This window comes from Heterodontus francisci, chromosome 1, assembly GCF_036365525.1.
Source record: "Heterodontus francisci isolate sHetFra1 chromosome 1, sHetFra1.hap1, whole genome shotgun sequence".
Lineage (NCBI taxonomy): Eukaryota > Metazoa > Chordata > Chondrichthyes > Heterodontiformes > Heterodontidae > Heterodontus > Heterodontus francisci.
In genome coordinates this window covers 233,532,233-233,549,295 of record NC_090371.1, presented here as the reverse complement: position 1 = coordinate 233,549,295, position 17,063 = coordinate 233,532,233, and the positions used below count along the sequence as shown (strand labels likewise).

General features: G+C 44.7%; 1 protein-coding gene across 19 annotated transcripts in view; it reads right to left on the bottom strand.

Annotated features, from left to right (window-relative positions):
* Positions 1 to 17,063, bottom strand: part of map9 (microtubule-associated protein 9) — a 350,433-nt gene that overhangs the window by 156,068 nt on the left and 177,302 nt on the right. For all 19 annotated transcript variants that reach the window (XR_010975979.1, XR_010975969.1, XR_010975968.1 and 16 more), the window contains one exon: positions 1,335 to 1,585. Coding sequence is in view for 1 of the 19 variants with exons in the window: in XM_068042247.1 (XP_067898348.1) it covers positions 1,335 to 1,585 (251 nt within the window). In the remaining 18 variants the exon portion in view is untranslated. The remainder of the gene's footprint in view (positions 1 to 1,334; positions 1,586 to 17,063) is intronic.

Genomic DNA, 17,063 nt, shown 5'->3' with positions numbered 1-17,063 from the left:
GTAGGAATATGGGATTAGTGTAGGATTAGTATAAATGGGTGGTTGATGGTCGGCACAGACTCGGTGGGCCGAAGGGCCTGTTTCAGTGCTGTATCTCTAATCTAATCTAAATCTAATCATGACCATTTTCCTCCCCAGAGGAACCGACATTCATCAGCAACACTGTGGAGATGGTAAGGCATTGGGTTGCTTTAATTTGAAAAATAAAATGATTGCAACGTATAGATAACTCTTTTTTTTGGTCATTCTTGCAGCTTTGATAAAATATTGATCCAGGAGGAAGTAGGTCTTGGTATGGTGTTTTTACATTACAGGATCAGACAACAAAATGCTTGTAGGCAATGTCCCCTCTAACCTTTTCTTGTTGTACGCAGCCTATTCATGTAAGCATGCAGAACCTTTTAAATTTTCTTTGAGCGGCTGTGTACACATGGTACCTTAAAGGGCACGGCTTGTGTGTGGCCTGCGTGGCAACTTCCAGGTCGCTGCATAGAGGGAACATTGCTTATAGGCCTCTCTGACAGGTGCATTCCTTATAATAAGCATCACAGTTTTTAGGGAGCTTATAGAGTTATAGATACTCAGAAATGGTGATCTACAACTAAACCAAAAAGCTAAGGAAACTGGTTTCTGTAATGTAAATGTGAGGATTCTATCCTTGTTACCCTTGTAACACTAATAAACAGTTGGATTTTAACACTGAATAGTGGAGCCCAATGAAGCTGGCAACCTGGTGAAAACAAAAAATGGAGACCGCTACAATAAAGGTACAAGGGGGTCATTTTTGCCTTCATCACTTGGGCAATAAACTAGTGAAGTAGATTACTATCCATTAGAGAGTCCACCTGATTTTTATTATCTTTGATTATAATGGAATTAACAATTGTCTGTGTTCGAAACTGGTCAAGTTTGCACTTCACTGGTTTATCACCCAAGTGGTGAAGGTGAAAAATTACCCCCGCTATCCCTGACCAATGTACAAGTAATTATAAGTAAGACAGATTTACCATCTCAGTTTTGTCTTTTGAAGGTAAAACCAGACATTTAATAAAGGGGAGAAGATTGCTCCAGGTAGCTGTCTTGAGATGCTCTCAACTGAGACTCTTTTGAGCTTGGCCCAAGAAATGAAAGCTAACTTAGCATTTTAATGGTATAAACATAAATTCTGATGTGAATTTCCTGATGAAAATATCCTTGATAGCATACATAAAAATGAGGTTTATTTTATGAGAAAAGTGTAATTTTAAACAGTGTGATATTGGTAAAAATATGATAGGCAGTAATTTGTAAAGTATCATTGCAATTTTAAGGGCATAGCATTTGAAAATAATTACCTTGGGTTTTAAAGAATTCTTCTGTAAATGTTCTCTTATGGCATGATCAGTGGCACATTGCACCATGCATTGGTTGGATTTAAGAGATGAAGATTCCCAACTATCTCCATCAGCTTCTTCCTGTGAGAATTGCTCTGTTTTTTTTGTGTTCATTTCATCTATTGTGTTTCCGCCATTATTATCTTTAATTAACTCCTTGGTGGATGATTTCTTTTCACTGCTTTTACTGTTGGTACCACTGTCTGTGAGATCTGTATCAAACATAATTATGATAAAATTACCAATAAGCTTAATAAATACATCAGTTAGCTATTGGCAGAATGTTCAACTAACAATTGTTGTTTCTCCCGAGAAGTACACGTCAGCTTTTAACATAACAACCTTTGCATGCCCAGTGACACTTTCATTTTGAAGCTTTCAAGACTATGCCAGGATTTTACCTTTTAGAAAAAGGTTTGCCAGTTCTGATGAAAGGCCACAGACCTGAAACGTTAACTCTGTTTCTCTCTCCACATATGCTGCCAGACCTGCTGAGTATTTCCAGCACTTTCTATTTTTATTTCAGATTTCCAGCATAGTATTTTGCTATTATTAGATTTGACATTACTTGATTAGTGCTCACAAAACCATTATCTGTAGTTTAAATGCAACGTTACTTGCTTTAAATGCAATCAATGATATGTCATCACTTGTGTAGTTTTAGGGTTAAGTATTAATGTTAGAGAGGTTGCAGAGAAGATTTACCAGAATGATGGGAGTGACATCAGATCGATAAGGCCCAAAAATGGACACAGGGATCGTGATTTGTGATTAACCAGTGCCCGTTACTTCTGATGCAGGCAACATGCAAATCTTGTGCTGCCTCCTCATTTACATGATTGCAGTGTGTAGCCAGTGCTAGGCATGTTGCGGAGTGGCTGGACACCTGTGCAGGGGGTGCAAAATCATGAGAGGCTAGCATGAGTTCAAGCTAAGCTCTATTATTTGAAGCTAGCCTGTACCTCTTAAAGTGGAGGTGCATTTTGACTGAAGTAGGTGCTGGAAGTCATTCTAGAAGTGGCTAAACCTGGGAAAGAATGGTACAATATAGCAGAGAGAGGACTGCAAGGTTCTCCAATACAGCACTGGAGGCCTTGGTGTAAGAGGTGGACAGGAGAATCGATGTCTTCTAACCACAGAGTATTAGGAGATCCTGCAAGCAGACATTGTGAAGGCAGTGAGACCAAACAGCCACTATGATCAACGCCAGCAATCAAGCCCCGAGGACCTGGATGCAGTAGCATAAGAAGTTGAATGACCTCACAAAAGTGATCTAGGTCATGACTGGTTCTTCAAATACCATATCAATTGTGCCACTACCCTGAACCACTGCTCAATGCACCACAACCCTCACTCACCTACCAACAATCTCTTATGAATGACACATGCTTCACATTCAAAGCTGCATCTCACCCTCACATAATTATAATAAATAAATGAGTTCTGATGAAAGGTCACTGACCTGAAACGTTAACTCTGCTGCTCTGTCCATGGATGCTGCCAGACCTGCTGAGTATTTACAGCACTTTCTGTTTTTATTTCAGATTTCCAGCATCTGCAGTATTTTGCTTTCATTTTACTCACATAATTAAGATTGCTGCAAGTCTCATATATGTATCTCCCAGCTTGCACACATTGCAAGTTATTCAACCATGAAGGCCACATCACCCAAAGATATTGCACCGCACTCACTGACACACTTCACTCTCTCTTGCGGGACAAGGTGGTGCACAATTGCAGGCAAAGCACCCAACCAGCAGGAGACAGCATCGAAGATGGTGATGTGCTCACACCTAATCCTCCTTCACAAATTCCACTCCTTCCTCATCCCACTATCTCTTCTGAACTAAAAGCTCCAGATCTTGCTTTTCCCCAACTCATCCACACATGCAACCCTACCCTTGTGCCTTTCTTCTTTCAGATACCCAAGAATTACAACAGGTCAGGCAGTGGTGCAGGACTAAGAAGTGGATGAGGAGGAAGAGATTAATGGTGAAGAAATATTGTCACTCGCTCTCACACTTGCAGCCACCAGCTCAGGTACTAACATTGTGTGTACTTTAGAAGATAGCTTAGAGGTGAAATCTGTAATGACATATGGGGCAGCAGCAGCCTACAGCCAAGGCAGGGGACAAAGGGAGCACAGCTGCCAGCTTGCCGGAGAACAAGATCGCACATGACTTCTGCTGCAGAGGACCCAGATCAAGACTTTGATGGGCCGATGTATAGAAAAAAGATGGGTATGCATACAGAAATCCTCCTAGCTGCATTGCAGTATTTTCAGAAAGTCTGGGGTCAATGTCCAGGAGCATGGAGGAATCTGGCACTAACCAACTGACATCCTTTCATATCTTCTCTTTTCCTTCAAGAATTAGCAAGTATTTGGCCAAATAATTTTTTTTTGTCCTTTTTTTGTAACAGAGCTCTGCAGAGGATTTGTATGTGGGGAATTTAAAAAGGGAACTTGTATATTTCAATCTGCATGTTAATGCTTTGCTTCGTTACTGGATAAGTCTTGTTTTATAATAAGCTGATAGTTTTGTTGTTTATTAAAGAAATCTGGTTGGCATATTTTATTCTGGAATAAAGAGTATATAATTGACTGTATCGGTAACTGGGTAAATATATGTTGTGACCTGTGGAGAAGTCGAACTAGAAAAGTGACTGCACTCCTCCGGCCTCAGTCGTAACAACTAAGATTGCCAATTTCCATCTTAATAGCACACAACTCTGCATTTGTCACAGTTCTTCAGCTGCTGAAACCCTCATCCATGCTTTTGTTACCTCTAGACTTGTCTATTACAACACACTCTTGGTTGGCTTCCCACATTCTACACTCCATAAACTTGAGGTTATCCAAAACTTTACTGCCTGTGTCCTTACTTGCAGCAAGGCCATTCATCCATCACCCATATACTCGTTGACCTACATTGGCTCCCAGTCAAGCAACACCTCAATTTTAGTAGTCTCATCCCTGTTTTCAAATCCCTTTGTGGCCTTTGTAATCTCCTCCAGCCCTCCAACCCTTCGAGATGGGCGGTTGATGGTCGGCGCGGACTCAGTGGGCCGAAGGGCCTGTTGCGGTGCTGTATCTCTCTATGACTCTATGAGATACCAGCTCCTCTAATTCTGGCCTCTTGAGCATCCCGCTTTTAATCGCTCCACAATTGGTGTTTTCAGCTGCCTAAGTTTGCAATTCCCTCTCTAAACATCTCTACCTCACTTTCCTCCTTTAAGGTGCTCCTTACTTTTTTGACCAAGCTTTTGACCATATGCCCAAGAATTGCTTTATGTGGCTTGCTGTCAAATTTTGCTTCATATCGCACCTGTAAAGCAACTTAAGATGTTTTATTATGTTGTAAGTGCTATATAAATAAAAGTTATTGTTGTTTGACTCCCACAGCTACCTCGACTGCACTTAGTCACCATTTCCTGAAAAGACTCTATTCCATTCTCCCAGTTTCTTTGTCACATCTCTTCTGATGATGCACCCTCCCATACCAACGCCACCGAAATGTCTTCCCTTTTCCTCCACTGAGGATCCTCCACCATAGTTGATAGAGCTCTTGTCCGTTTCCATTTCCCGCATTTCTGCTCTCACCCTTCCCCACATTCACAATAGAGTTCGCCTTGTCCTCACCTGCCATCCCACCACCTCCATATTCAAAGAAGAACAAAGAACAGGACAGCACAGGAACAGGCCATTTGGCCCTCCAAGCCTGCGTAGATCTTGATGCCTGCCTAAACTAAAACCTTCTGCACTTCCGGGGACCATATCCCTCTATTCCCATCCTATTCATGTATTTGTAAAGATGCCTCTTAAATGTCGCCATCGTACCTGCTTCCACCACCTACCCCGGGAGCAAGTTCCAGGCACTCCCCACCCTCTGTGTAAAGAACTTGCCACGCACATCCCCTCTCAACTTTGCCCCTCGCACCTTAAACCTATGTCCCCTAGTAACTGACTCTTCCACCCTGGGAAAAAGCTTCTGACTATCCACTCTGTCCATGCCACTCATAACTTTGTAAACCTCTATCATGTCGCCCCTCCACCTCTGTCATTCCAGTGAAAACAATCCGAGTTTATCCAACCTCTCCTCATAGCTAATGCCCTCCAGACCAGGCAACATCCTGGTAAACCTCTTCTGTACCCTCTCCAAAGCCTCCACGTCCTTCTGGTAGTGTGGCGATCAGAATTGCACGCAATATTCTAAGTGTGGCCAAACTAAAGGCCTGTACAGCTGCAGCACGAACAAAGAACAAAGAAAATTATAGCACAGGAACAGGCCCTTCGGCCCTCCAAGCCTGCGCCGATCCAGATCCTCCACCTAAACATGTCGCCTATTTTCTAAGGGTCTGTATCTCTTTGCTTCCTGCCCATTCATGTATCTGTCTAGATACATCTTAAAAGACGCTATCGTGTTCGCATCTACCACCTCCGCTGGCAACGCGTTCCAGGCACCCACCACCCTCTGCGTAAAGAACTTTCCACGCATATCCCCCCTAAGCAGAGGAGATTTACTAGGATGTTGCCTGGTATGGAGGGAAGGTCTTACGAGGAAAGGCTGAGGGACTTGAGGTTGTTTTCATTGGAGAGAAGGAGGAGGAGAGGTGACTTAATAGAGATATATAAGATAATCAGTGGGTTAGATAGGGTGGATAGTGAGAGTCTTTTTCCTCGGATGGTGATGGCAAACACGAGGGGACATAGCTTTAAGTTGAGGGGTGATAGATATAGGACAGATGTTAGAGGTAGTTTCTTTACTCAGAGAGTAGTAGGGGCGTGGAATGCTCTGCCTGCAACAGTAGCAGACTCGCCAACTTTAAGGGCATTTAAGTGGTCATTGGATAGACATATGGATGAAAATGGAATAGTGTCGGTCAGATGGTTTCACAGGTCGGTGCAACATCGAGGGCCGAAGGGCCTGTACTGTGCTGTAATGTTCTAAAATTCTAAAAAACATCTAAACTTTTCCCCTCTCACTGTGAACTCGTGACCCCTAGTATTTGAATCCCCCACTCTGGGAAAAAGCTTCTTGCTATCCACCCTGTCTATACCTCTCATGATTTTGTACACTTCAATCAGGTCCCCCCTCAACCTCCGCCTTTCTAATGAAAATAATCCTAATCTACTCAACCTCTCTTCATAGCTAGCGCCCTCCATACCAGGCAACATCCTGGTGAACCTCCTCTGCACCCTCTCCAAAGCATCCACATCCTTTTGGTAATGTGGCGACCAGAACTGCACGCAGTATTCCAAATGTGGCCGAACCAAAGTCCTATACAACTGTAACATGACCTGCCAACTCTTGTACTCAATACCCCGTCCGATGAAAGAAAGTATGCCGTATGCCTTCTTGACCACTCTATTTACCTGCGTTGCCACCTTCAGGGAAGAATGGACCTGAACACCCAAATCTCTCTGTACATCAATTTTCCCCAGGACTTTTCCATTTACTGTCTAGTTCACTCTTGAATTGGATCTTCCAAAATGCATCACCTCGCATTTGCCCTGATTGAACTCCATCTGCCATTTCTCTGCCCAACTCTCCAATCTATCTATATTGGTTATCTATCTACCCAGGTTAATAGGGCTGTTAAGAAGGCATATGGTGTGTTAGCATTTATTAGTAGGGGGATCGAGTTTCGGAGCCACGAGGTCATGCTGCAGCTGTACAAAACTCTGGTGAGGCCGCACCTGGAGTATTGCGTGCAGTTCTGGTCACCGCATTATAGGAAGGATGTGGAAGCTTTGGAAAGGGTGCAGAGGAGATTTACTAGGATGTTGCCTGGTATGGAGGGAAGGTCTTACGAGGAAAGGCTGAGGGACTTGAGGTTGTTTTCGTTAGAGAGGAGGAGGAGGAGAGGTGACTTAATAGAGACATATAAGATAATCAGAGGGTTAGATAGGGTGGATAGTGAGAGTCTTTTTCCTCGGATGGTGATGGCAAACACGAGGGGACATAGCTTTAAGTTGAGGGGAGATAGATATAGGACAGATGTTAGAGGTAGTTTCTTTACTCAGAGAGTAGTCGGGGCGTGGAACGCCCTGCCTGCAACAGTAGGAGACTCGCCAACTTCAAGGGCATTTAAGTGGTCATTGGATAGACATATGGATGAAAATGGAATAGTGTAGGTCAGATGGTTCCACAGGTCGGCGCAACATCGAGGGCCGAAGGGCCTGTACTGCGCTGTAATGTTCTAATTCTAATTTTCTGCTGTATTCTCTGACAGTCCCCTTCACTATCTGCTACTCCACCAATCTTAGTGTCGTCTGCAAACTTGCTAATCAGACCACCTATACTTTCCTCCAAATCATTTATGTTTATCACAAACAACAGTGGTCCCAGCACGGATCCCTGTGGAACACCACTGGTCACACGTCTCCATTTTGAGAAACTCCCTTCCACTGCTCCTCTCTGTCTCCTGTTGCCCAGCCAGTTCTTTATCCATCTAGCTAGTACACCCTGGATCCCATGCGACTTCACTTTCTCCATCAGCCTACCATGGGGAATCTTATACTAATCCTACACTAATTCCATATTCCTACCACATCCCCACCTGTCCCCTATATTTCCCTACCACCTAGCTATACGAGGGGCAATTTATAATGGCCAATTTACCTATCAACCTGCAAGTCTTTGGCATGTGGGAGGAAACCGGAGCACCCGGAGGAAACCCACGCAGACACAGGGAGAACTTGCAAACTCCACACAGGCAGTACCCACCTGTATACTTCCCAAATGCATTAGACCTTCCAAAATGCATTACCACACATTTGTCCGGATTAAACTCCATCTGCCATTTCTCCGTCCAAGTCTCCAACCGATTCATTTTCTGTTGTATCCTCTGACAATCCTCATCACTATCCGCAACTCCACCAACCTTTGTGTCGTCCGCAAACTTACTAATCAGACCAGCTACATTTTCCTCCAAATCATTTATTTACACTACAAACAGAAAAGGTCCCAGCACTGATCCCTGCGGAACACCACTAGTCACATCCCTCCATTCAGAAAAGCACCCTTCCACTGCTACCCTCTGTCTTCTATGACCGAGCCAGTTCTGTATCCATCTTGCCAGCTCCCCTCTGATCCCATGTGACTTCACCTTTTGTATCAGTCTGCCATGAGGGACCTTTTCAAAGTCTTTGCTGAAGTCCATATAGATAACATCCACTGCCCTTCCTTCATGACCATGGCTGATCATCCAACTCAGTAACCTGTTCCCACTTTCTCCCCATATTCTTTGATCCCTTTTGCTCCAAGAGCTATATCTAACTCCTTGAAAACATACAATGTTTTGGCCTCAACTGCTTTCTGTGGTAGCCAATTCCACAGGCTCACCACTCTCTGGGTGAAGTAATTTCTCCTCATCTCAGTCCTGAAAGGTTTACCCCGTATCCTTAGACTGTCACCCCTGGTTCTGGGTTTCCCCACCATCGGGAACATCGTGCATCTACCCTGTCAAGTCCTGTTAGAATTTTCTAGGTTTCTATGAGATCCCCCCTCACTTTTCTGAACTCCAGCGAATATAATCCTAACTGACTCAATCTCTGCTCATACATCAGTCCCGCCATCCCAGGAATCAGTCTGGTAAACCATCGCTGCACTCCCTCTAGAGCAAGAACATCCTTCCTCAGATAAGGAGACCAAAATTGCACACAATATTCCAGGTGTGGCCTCACCAAGGCCCTGTATAATTGCAGCAAGACATCCCTGCTCCTGTACTCGAATCCTCTTGCTATGAAGGCCAACATACCATTTGTCTTTTTTACCGCTTGTTGCACCTGTTTTAGTTAACCACGGATGGCGGGTCCCACCCTTGGAATTTTTCTTTCTCATTGAAATGTTTCTATTCTGTGTATTCCGAAATATCCCCTTAAATGTCTGCCACTGTAATTGTCTTGACCTATCCCTTAACATGATTTACCAGTTCACCTTAGCTGGCTTTGCTTTCATGCCCTCATAATTGCCCTTATTTAAGTTTAAAATACTCGTCTTGGACGCACTCTTCTCTCCCTCAAACTGAATGTAAAATTCAATCATATTATGATCGCTGCTACCTAGGGCTGCCTTAACTATGATGTCATTAATTAATCCTATCTCGTTGCACAATACCAGGTATAGTATAGCCTGCTCTCTGGTTGGCTGCAGAACGTATTGTTCCAAGAATTTATCCCAAAAGCATTCTATGCACTCCTCATCTAGGCTACCTCTGCCCAACTGATTTTTCAAGTCTATATGTAGAGTCAGAGAGTCATTCAGCACAGAAACATGACCTTCGGCCCATCGTGTCTGTGCTGGCCATCAAGCACCTAACTATTCTGATCCCATTTTCCAGCACTTGGCCCATTGCCTTGTATGCTATGGCGTTTCAAGTGCTCATCTAAATACTTCTTAAATGTTCCTGCCTCTACCACCCCTTCAGGCAGTGCATTCCAGATTCCAACCACCCTCTGGGTGAAAAGATTTTTCCTCAAATCCCCTCTAAACCTCCTGCCACTTACCTTAAATCTTTTCCCCCTGGTTATTGACCCCTCCGCTAAGGAAAAAGGTTTCTTCCTCTCTAATCTATCAATGCCCCTCATAATTTTGTATACCTCAATCATGTCCCCCCTCAGCCTTCTCTGCTCCAAGGAAAACAACCCTAGCCTTTTCAGTCTCTCTTCATAGCTGAAAGCTCCAGCCCAGGCAACATCCTGATGAATCTCCTCTGCATCCTCTCCAGTGCAATCACATCCTTCCTATAGTGTGGTGCCCAGAACCGAACACAGTACTCTAGCTGTGGCCTAACTAGCATTTTATACAGCTCCATCATAACCTCCCGGCTCTTATATTCTATGCCTCGGCTAATTAAGGCATGATCCCATATGCCTTCCTAACCACCTTATCTACCTGTGCTGCTGCCTTCTGTGATCTATGGACAAGTACACCAAGGTCCCTCCGACCTTCTGTGCTTCCTAGGGTCCTGCCATCCATTGTATATTCCCTCGCCTTGTTAGTCCTCCCAAAATGCATCGCCTCAAACTTCTCAGGATTACATTCCATTTGCCACCGCTCCGCCCATCTTACCAGCCCATCTGTATCGTCCTGTAACCTAAGGCTTTCCTCCTCACTATTTACGCCACCACCAATTTTCGTGTCATCTGCGAACTTAAAATTGGTTAAGTAGGTTAAAATCCCCCATAATTATCACTGACCACTTAAGGGCCTTGATTGGCCTGGGGTGGGCAGGCCATTTATCGCCACCGCCACCCTGCGTAAAATGGCAGCAAAGGTGGGATCGGGTCGGGAAGGGCCCCCTAAGCTCCATTTTACACCCCCCACCCTCGCCACCATCCCGCTCTTTAGGGAGGCGTAAAATTCCAGCCCTCATGATATTGAACACCTCTATCAAATCTCCTCTCATCCTTCTCTAAGGAGAACAACCCCAACTTCTCCAATCTATCCACATAACTGAAGTCTCTCATCCCTGGAAGCGTTTGCAGAAATCTTTTCTGCATCCTCACATCCTTCTTAAAATGGTGCCCAGAATTGGACACAAAGTCCAATTGAAGCTGAACCAGCATGTTATGAAGGTTCATCATAACTTATTTACTTTTGTACACCATGTCTCCATTTATAAAGCCCAGGATCCCATATTCTTGTTTAACCACTTAATTAACATGCCTTGCCACATTTAACGATTTGTGCAAATCAGTTCCCAAGTCTCACTGATCTTGCACCTCCTTTAGAATTGTGCCCTTCAGTTTACATTGCCTCTCCTCATTCTTCCGACAAAAATGTATCACTTCATTAGAATTAGAACATTACAGCGCAGTACAGGCCCTTCGGCCCTCGATGTTGCGCCGACCTGTGAAACCATCTGACCTACACTATTCCATTTTCATCCATATGTCTATTCATTCTTCTGTGCAATAAATTTAATCTGCCACATGTATGCCCATTCCACCAGCCTGTTCTCTTGAAGTCCATTACTATCCTCAGTTCACAATTCATCCAAGTTTTGTGTCATCTGCAAATTTTGAAATTGTGCCCTGTACACCCAAGTCTAAGTCATTAATATAGATCAAGAAAAACAGAGTGGTCTTAATACCCCACTATATACCTTCCTCCAGTCTGAAAAATAACATTCACTATACTCTGTTTCCTGTCACTGGACTTTAACCTTGCTGACAAGCCTATTCTATAACACTTTATCAAGCACCCTTTGGAAGTCTGTGTACATCACATCAATCACATTACCCTCATCAACCAGTTCTGCTGCCTCATTAAAAAACTCAGTGAAGTTGGGTAACCATGATTTTCTGTTAACAAATCCATGCTGGCTTTCCTTAATTAATCCAAACTTGTCCAAGTTTTTTGAACCAGGGTGCTAGATTTGCAGTTCTCCAGTCCTCTGGCACTAACCCCATATCCAAGGAGGATTGGAAGATTATAGCCAGTACTTCGCAATTTACATCCTTACTAACCTCAGCATCCTTGAATGCATCCCATCCGGTCATGTTGACTTATCCATTTTAAGTACATCCAGCCTTTCTAATATCTCCTCTTTATCAATTGTTAGTCCATCCAGTATCTCAGCTACCTCCTCTATCACTATGACTTTGGCAGCATCTTCTTGCTTGGTAAAGACAGATGCAAAGGACACTTTCCAAACCTGCGACCTCTACCACCAGAAGAGCCAGGGCAGCAGACGCATAGGAATATCACTATCTGCCAGTTCCATCCAAGTCACACACCATCTGACTTGGAAGTATATTGCAGCTTATGCACTGTCGCTGGGTCAAAATCCTGGAACTCCCTCCCTAACAACACTTTTGAGTGTACCTACACCACATGATCTGCAACAGTCCACCTTCTCAAGGGCAATAAATGCTGGACTTGCCAGTGACACTCAGATCCCAAGAATGAATAAAAGAAATTCATTTAGTACCTCTGCCTCCATGCATGGATCCCCTTTTTGGAACCCTAATCCGTCCCCACCCTCTTACTACTCCTTTACTATTTATATTCCTGTAGAAGGCCTTTTATGTTAGCTGACATTCTCTGCTCATACTCATTCTTTGCCTCTCTTATTTCCTTTTCCACTTCCATTCTGAATTTTTTATATTCAGCCTGGTTTCCCATTGAACTATCAATCTGACATTTGTTGTTTTGGGCCCTACCAAATTCATGGCTGTGAAAAATGTGTCACGGGCCATGAAATTTTGAGTCCTCCGTGAAATTGGCCATTTTGTGAACTTTGCGTGTTTCACTGATTGATACAAGGCTGAACTCACTGATTGCTGGTCATGTTGTGAACATTGTGCACTTTCTTGATCGATACAAGGCTCACCTCGCTGATTGCTGGGCATATTGCGAACATCATGTATTTTATTGATTGACAAAAGGCTCAACTCGTTGAAAGGTAGATGTGGGAGGAATTCTGGTGCAATTTTGAGAGCACCACATGGCCATACGAATTAGCAGCATAAGTAGGCCATTCAACCATTTAATAAGATCATTGCTGATCTGTTTCTGTCCCAAATTTCACACTCCCATCTAACCCCAATAATCTTTGATTCCTTTGTCCAACCAGAATCTATCTACCTCTGCCTTAAAAATATTCAATGCCCCGCTTCCACCACCTTCTGAGGGATAGAATTCCAAAGTCGCACAACCCTCTGAGCGAAAAAATTTCTCCTCTACTCTATCCGAAAAGGGCGACCCCTAATTTTAAAACAGTGCCCCATAGTTCTGGACTCACCCACAAGAACAAAGAACAAAGAAAATTACAGCACAGGAACAGGCCCTTCGGCCCTCCAAGCCTGCGCCGATCCAGATCCTCTATCTAAACCTGTCGCCTATTTTCTAAGGGCCTGTATCTCTTTGCTTCCTGCCCATTCATGTATCTGTCTAGATACATCTTAAAAGACGCTATCGTGCCCGCGTCCACCACCTCCGCTGGCAACGCGTTCCAGGCACCCACCACCCTCTGCGTAAAGAACTTTCCACGCATATCCCCCCTAAACTTTACCCCTCTCACTTTGAACTCGTGACCCCTAGTAATTGAATCCCCCACTCTGGGAAAAAGCTTCTTGCTATCCACCCTGTCTATACCTCTCATGATTTTGTACACCTCAATCAGGTCCCCCCTCAACCTCCGTCTTTCTAATGAAAATAATCCAAATCTGCTCAACCTCTCTTCATAGCTAGCGCCCTCCATACCAGGCAACATCCTGGTGAACCTCCTCTGCACCCTCTCCAAAGCATCTACATCCTTTTGGTAATGTGGCGACCAGAACTGCATGCAGTATTCCAAATGTAGCCGAACCAAAGTCTTATACAAGTGTAACATGACCTGCCAACGCTTGTACTCAATACCCCGTCCGATGAAGGAAAACATGCCGTATGCCTTCTTGACCACTCTATTGACCTGCGTTGCCACCTTCAGGGAACAATGGACCTGAACACCCAAATCTCTCTGTACATCAATTTTCCCCAGGACTTTTCCATTTACTGTATTGGATTGGATCCAATTGGATCTTGAATTGGATCTTCCAAAATGCATCACCTCGCAATTGCCCTGATTGAACTCCATCTGCCATTTCTCTGCCCAACTCTCCAATCTATTTATATTCTGCTGTATTCTCTGACAGTCCCCTTCACTATCTGCTACTCCACCAATCTTAGTGTCGTCTGCAAACTTGCTAATCAGACCACCTATACTTTCCTCCAAATCATTTATGTAAATCACAAACAACAGTGGTCCCAGCACGGATCCCTGTGGAACACCACTGGTCACACGTCTCCATTTTGAGAAACTCCCTTCCACTGCTACTCTCTGTTCCCTGTTGCCCAGCCAGTTCTTTATCCATCTAGCTAGTACACCCTGGACCCCATGCGACTTCACTTTCTCCATCAGCCTACCATGGGGAACCTTATCAAACGCCTTACTGAAGTACATGTATATGACATCTGCAGCCCTTCCCTCATCAATCAACTTTGTCACTTCCTCAAAGAATTCTATTAAGTTGGTAAGACATGATCTTCCCTGCACAAAACCATGTTGCCTATCACTGATAAGCCCATTTTCTTCCAAATGGGAATAGATCCTATCCCTCAGTATCTTCTCCAGCAGCTTCCCTGCTACTGACGTCAGGCTCACCGGTCTATAATTACCTGGATTTTCCCTGCTACCCTCCTTAAACAAGGGGACAACATTAGCAATTCTCCAGTCCTCCGGGACCTCACCCGTGTTTAAGGAAGTTGCAAAGATATCTGTTAAGGCCCCAGCTATTTCCTCTCTCGCTTCCCTCAGTAACTTGGGATAGATCCCATCCGGACCTGGGGACTTGTCCACCTTAATGCCTTTTAGAATACCCAACACTTCCTCCCTCCTTATGCCGACTTGACCTAGAGTAATCAAACATCTGTCCCTAACCTCAACATCCGTCATGTCCCTCTCCTCGGTGAATACCGATGCAAAGTATTCGTTTAGAATCTCACCCATTTTCTCTGACTCCATGCATAACTTTCCTCCTCTGTCCTTGAGTGGGCCAATCCTTTCTCTAGTTCCCCTCTTTCTCCTTATATATGAATAAAAGGCTTTGGGATTTTCCTTAACCCTGTTTGCTAAAGATATTTCATGACCCCTTTCCGCGCTCTTAATTCCTCGTTGCAGATTGCGCCTACAATCCCGATATTCGTTCAAAGCTTCGTCTTTCTTCAGCCTCCTAGACCTTATGTATGCTTCCTTTTTCCTCTTAGCTAGTCTCACAATTTCACCTGTCATCCATGGTTCCCTAATCTTGCCATTTCTATCCCTCATTTTCACAGGAACATGTCTCTCCTGCACGCTAATCAACCTCTCTTTAAAAGCCTCCCACATATCAAATGTGGATTTCCCTTCAAACAGCTGCTCCCAATCTACATTCCCCAGCTCCTGCCGAATTTTGGTATAGTTGGCCTTCCCCCAATTTAGCACTCTTCCTTTGGGACCACTCTCGTCTTCGTCCATGAGTATTCTAAAACTTACGGAATTGTGATCACTATTCCCAAAGTAGTCCCCTACTGAAACTTCAACCACCTGGCCGGGCTCATTCCCCAACACCAGGTCCAGTATGGCCCCATCCCGAGTTGGACTATTTACATTCTGCTCTCGAAAACCCTCCTGGATGCTCCTGACAAATTCTGCTCCATCTAGACCTCTAACACTAAGTGAATCCCAGTCAATGTTGGGAAAATTAAAATCTCCTATCACCACCACCCTGTTGCTCCTACATCTTTCCATAATCTGTTTACATATTTGTACCTCTATCTCACGCTCGCTGTTGGGAGGCCTGTAGTACAGCCCCAACATTGTTACCGCACCCTTCCTATTTCTGAGTTCTGCCCATATTGCCTCACTGCTCAAGTCCTCCATAGTGCCCTCCTTCAGCACAGCTGTGATATCCTCTTGGACCAGTACTGCAACTCCTCCACCCCTTTTACCTCCCTCTCTATCCCGCCTGAAGCATCGATATCCTGGGATATTTAGTTGCCAATCATGCCCTTCCCTCAACCAAGTCTCAGTAATAGCAATAACATCATACTCCCAGGTACTAATCCAGGCCCTAAGTTCATCTGCCTTACCTACTACACTTCTTGCATTAAAACAAATGCACCTCAGACCACCAGTCCCTTTGCATTCATCATCTGCTCCCTGTCTACTCTTTCCCTTAGTCACGCTGACTTCATTATCTAGTTCCCTACAGGCTTTAGTTACTACCTCCTTACTGTCCACTGACCTCATTTGGTTCCCATCCCCTGCCACATTAGTTTAAACCCTCCCCAACAGCGTTAGCAAAAGCACCCCCAAGGACATTGGTTCCAGCCCGGCCCAGGTGTAGACCATCCAATTTGTAATAGTCCCACCTCCCCCAGAACCGGTCCCAATGTCCCAAAAATCTGAACCCCTCCCTCCTGCACCATCTCTCAAGCCACGCATTCATCCTGACTATTCTTTCATTTCTACTCTGACTATCACATGGCACTGGTAGCAATCCTGAGATTACTACCTCTGAGGTCCTACTTTTTAACATGGCTCCTAACTCCCTAAATTCTGCTTGTAGGGACCTCATCCCGTTTTTTTACCTATATCATTGGCGCCTATGTGCACAACGACAACTGGCTGTTCACCCTCCCCTTCCAGAATGTTCTGCAGCCGATCTGACACTTCCCTGACCCGTGCACCTGGGAGGCAACATACCATTCGGGAGTCTCGTTTTCGACCACAGAACCGCCTATCTACTCCCCTTACAATCGAATCCCCGATGACGTTTGCCCTTCCACTCTTTTTGCCGCCCTTCCGAACAGCAGAGCCAGCCACGGTGCCATGAACCTGGCTACTGCTGCCTTCCCCTGGTGAGCCATCTCCCTCAACAGTATCCAAAACGGTATACCTGTTTTGGAGGGAGATGACCGCAGTGGACACCTGCGCTGCCTTCCTGCTCTTTCTCTGCCTTTTGGTCACCCATTCCCTTTCACCCTCAGCAATCCTGATCTGCGGTGACCAATTCGCTAAACGTGCTATCCACGACCTCCTCAGCATCGCGGATGCTCCAAAGTGAGTCCATCCGCAGCTCCAGAGCTGTCATGCGGTCTAACAAGAGCTGCAGCTGGACACACTTCCTGCACGTGAAGGAGTCAGGGACATCAGCCGTGT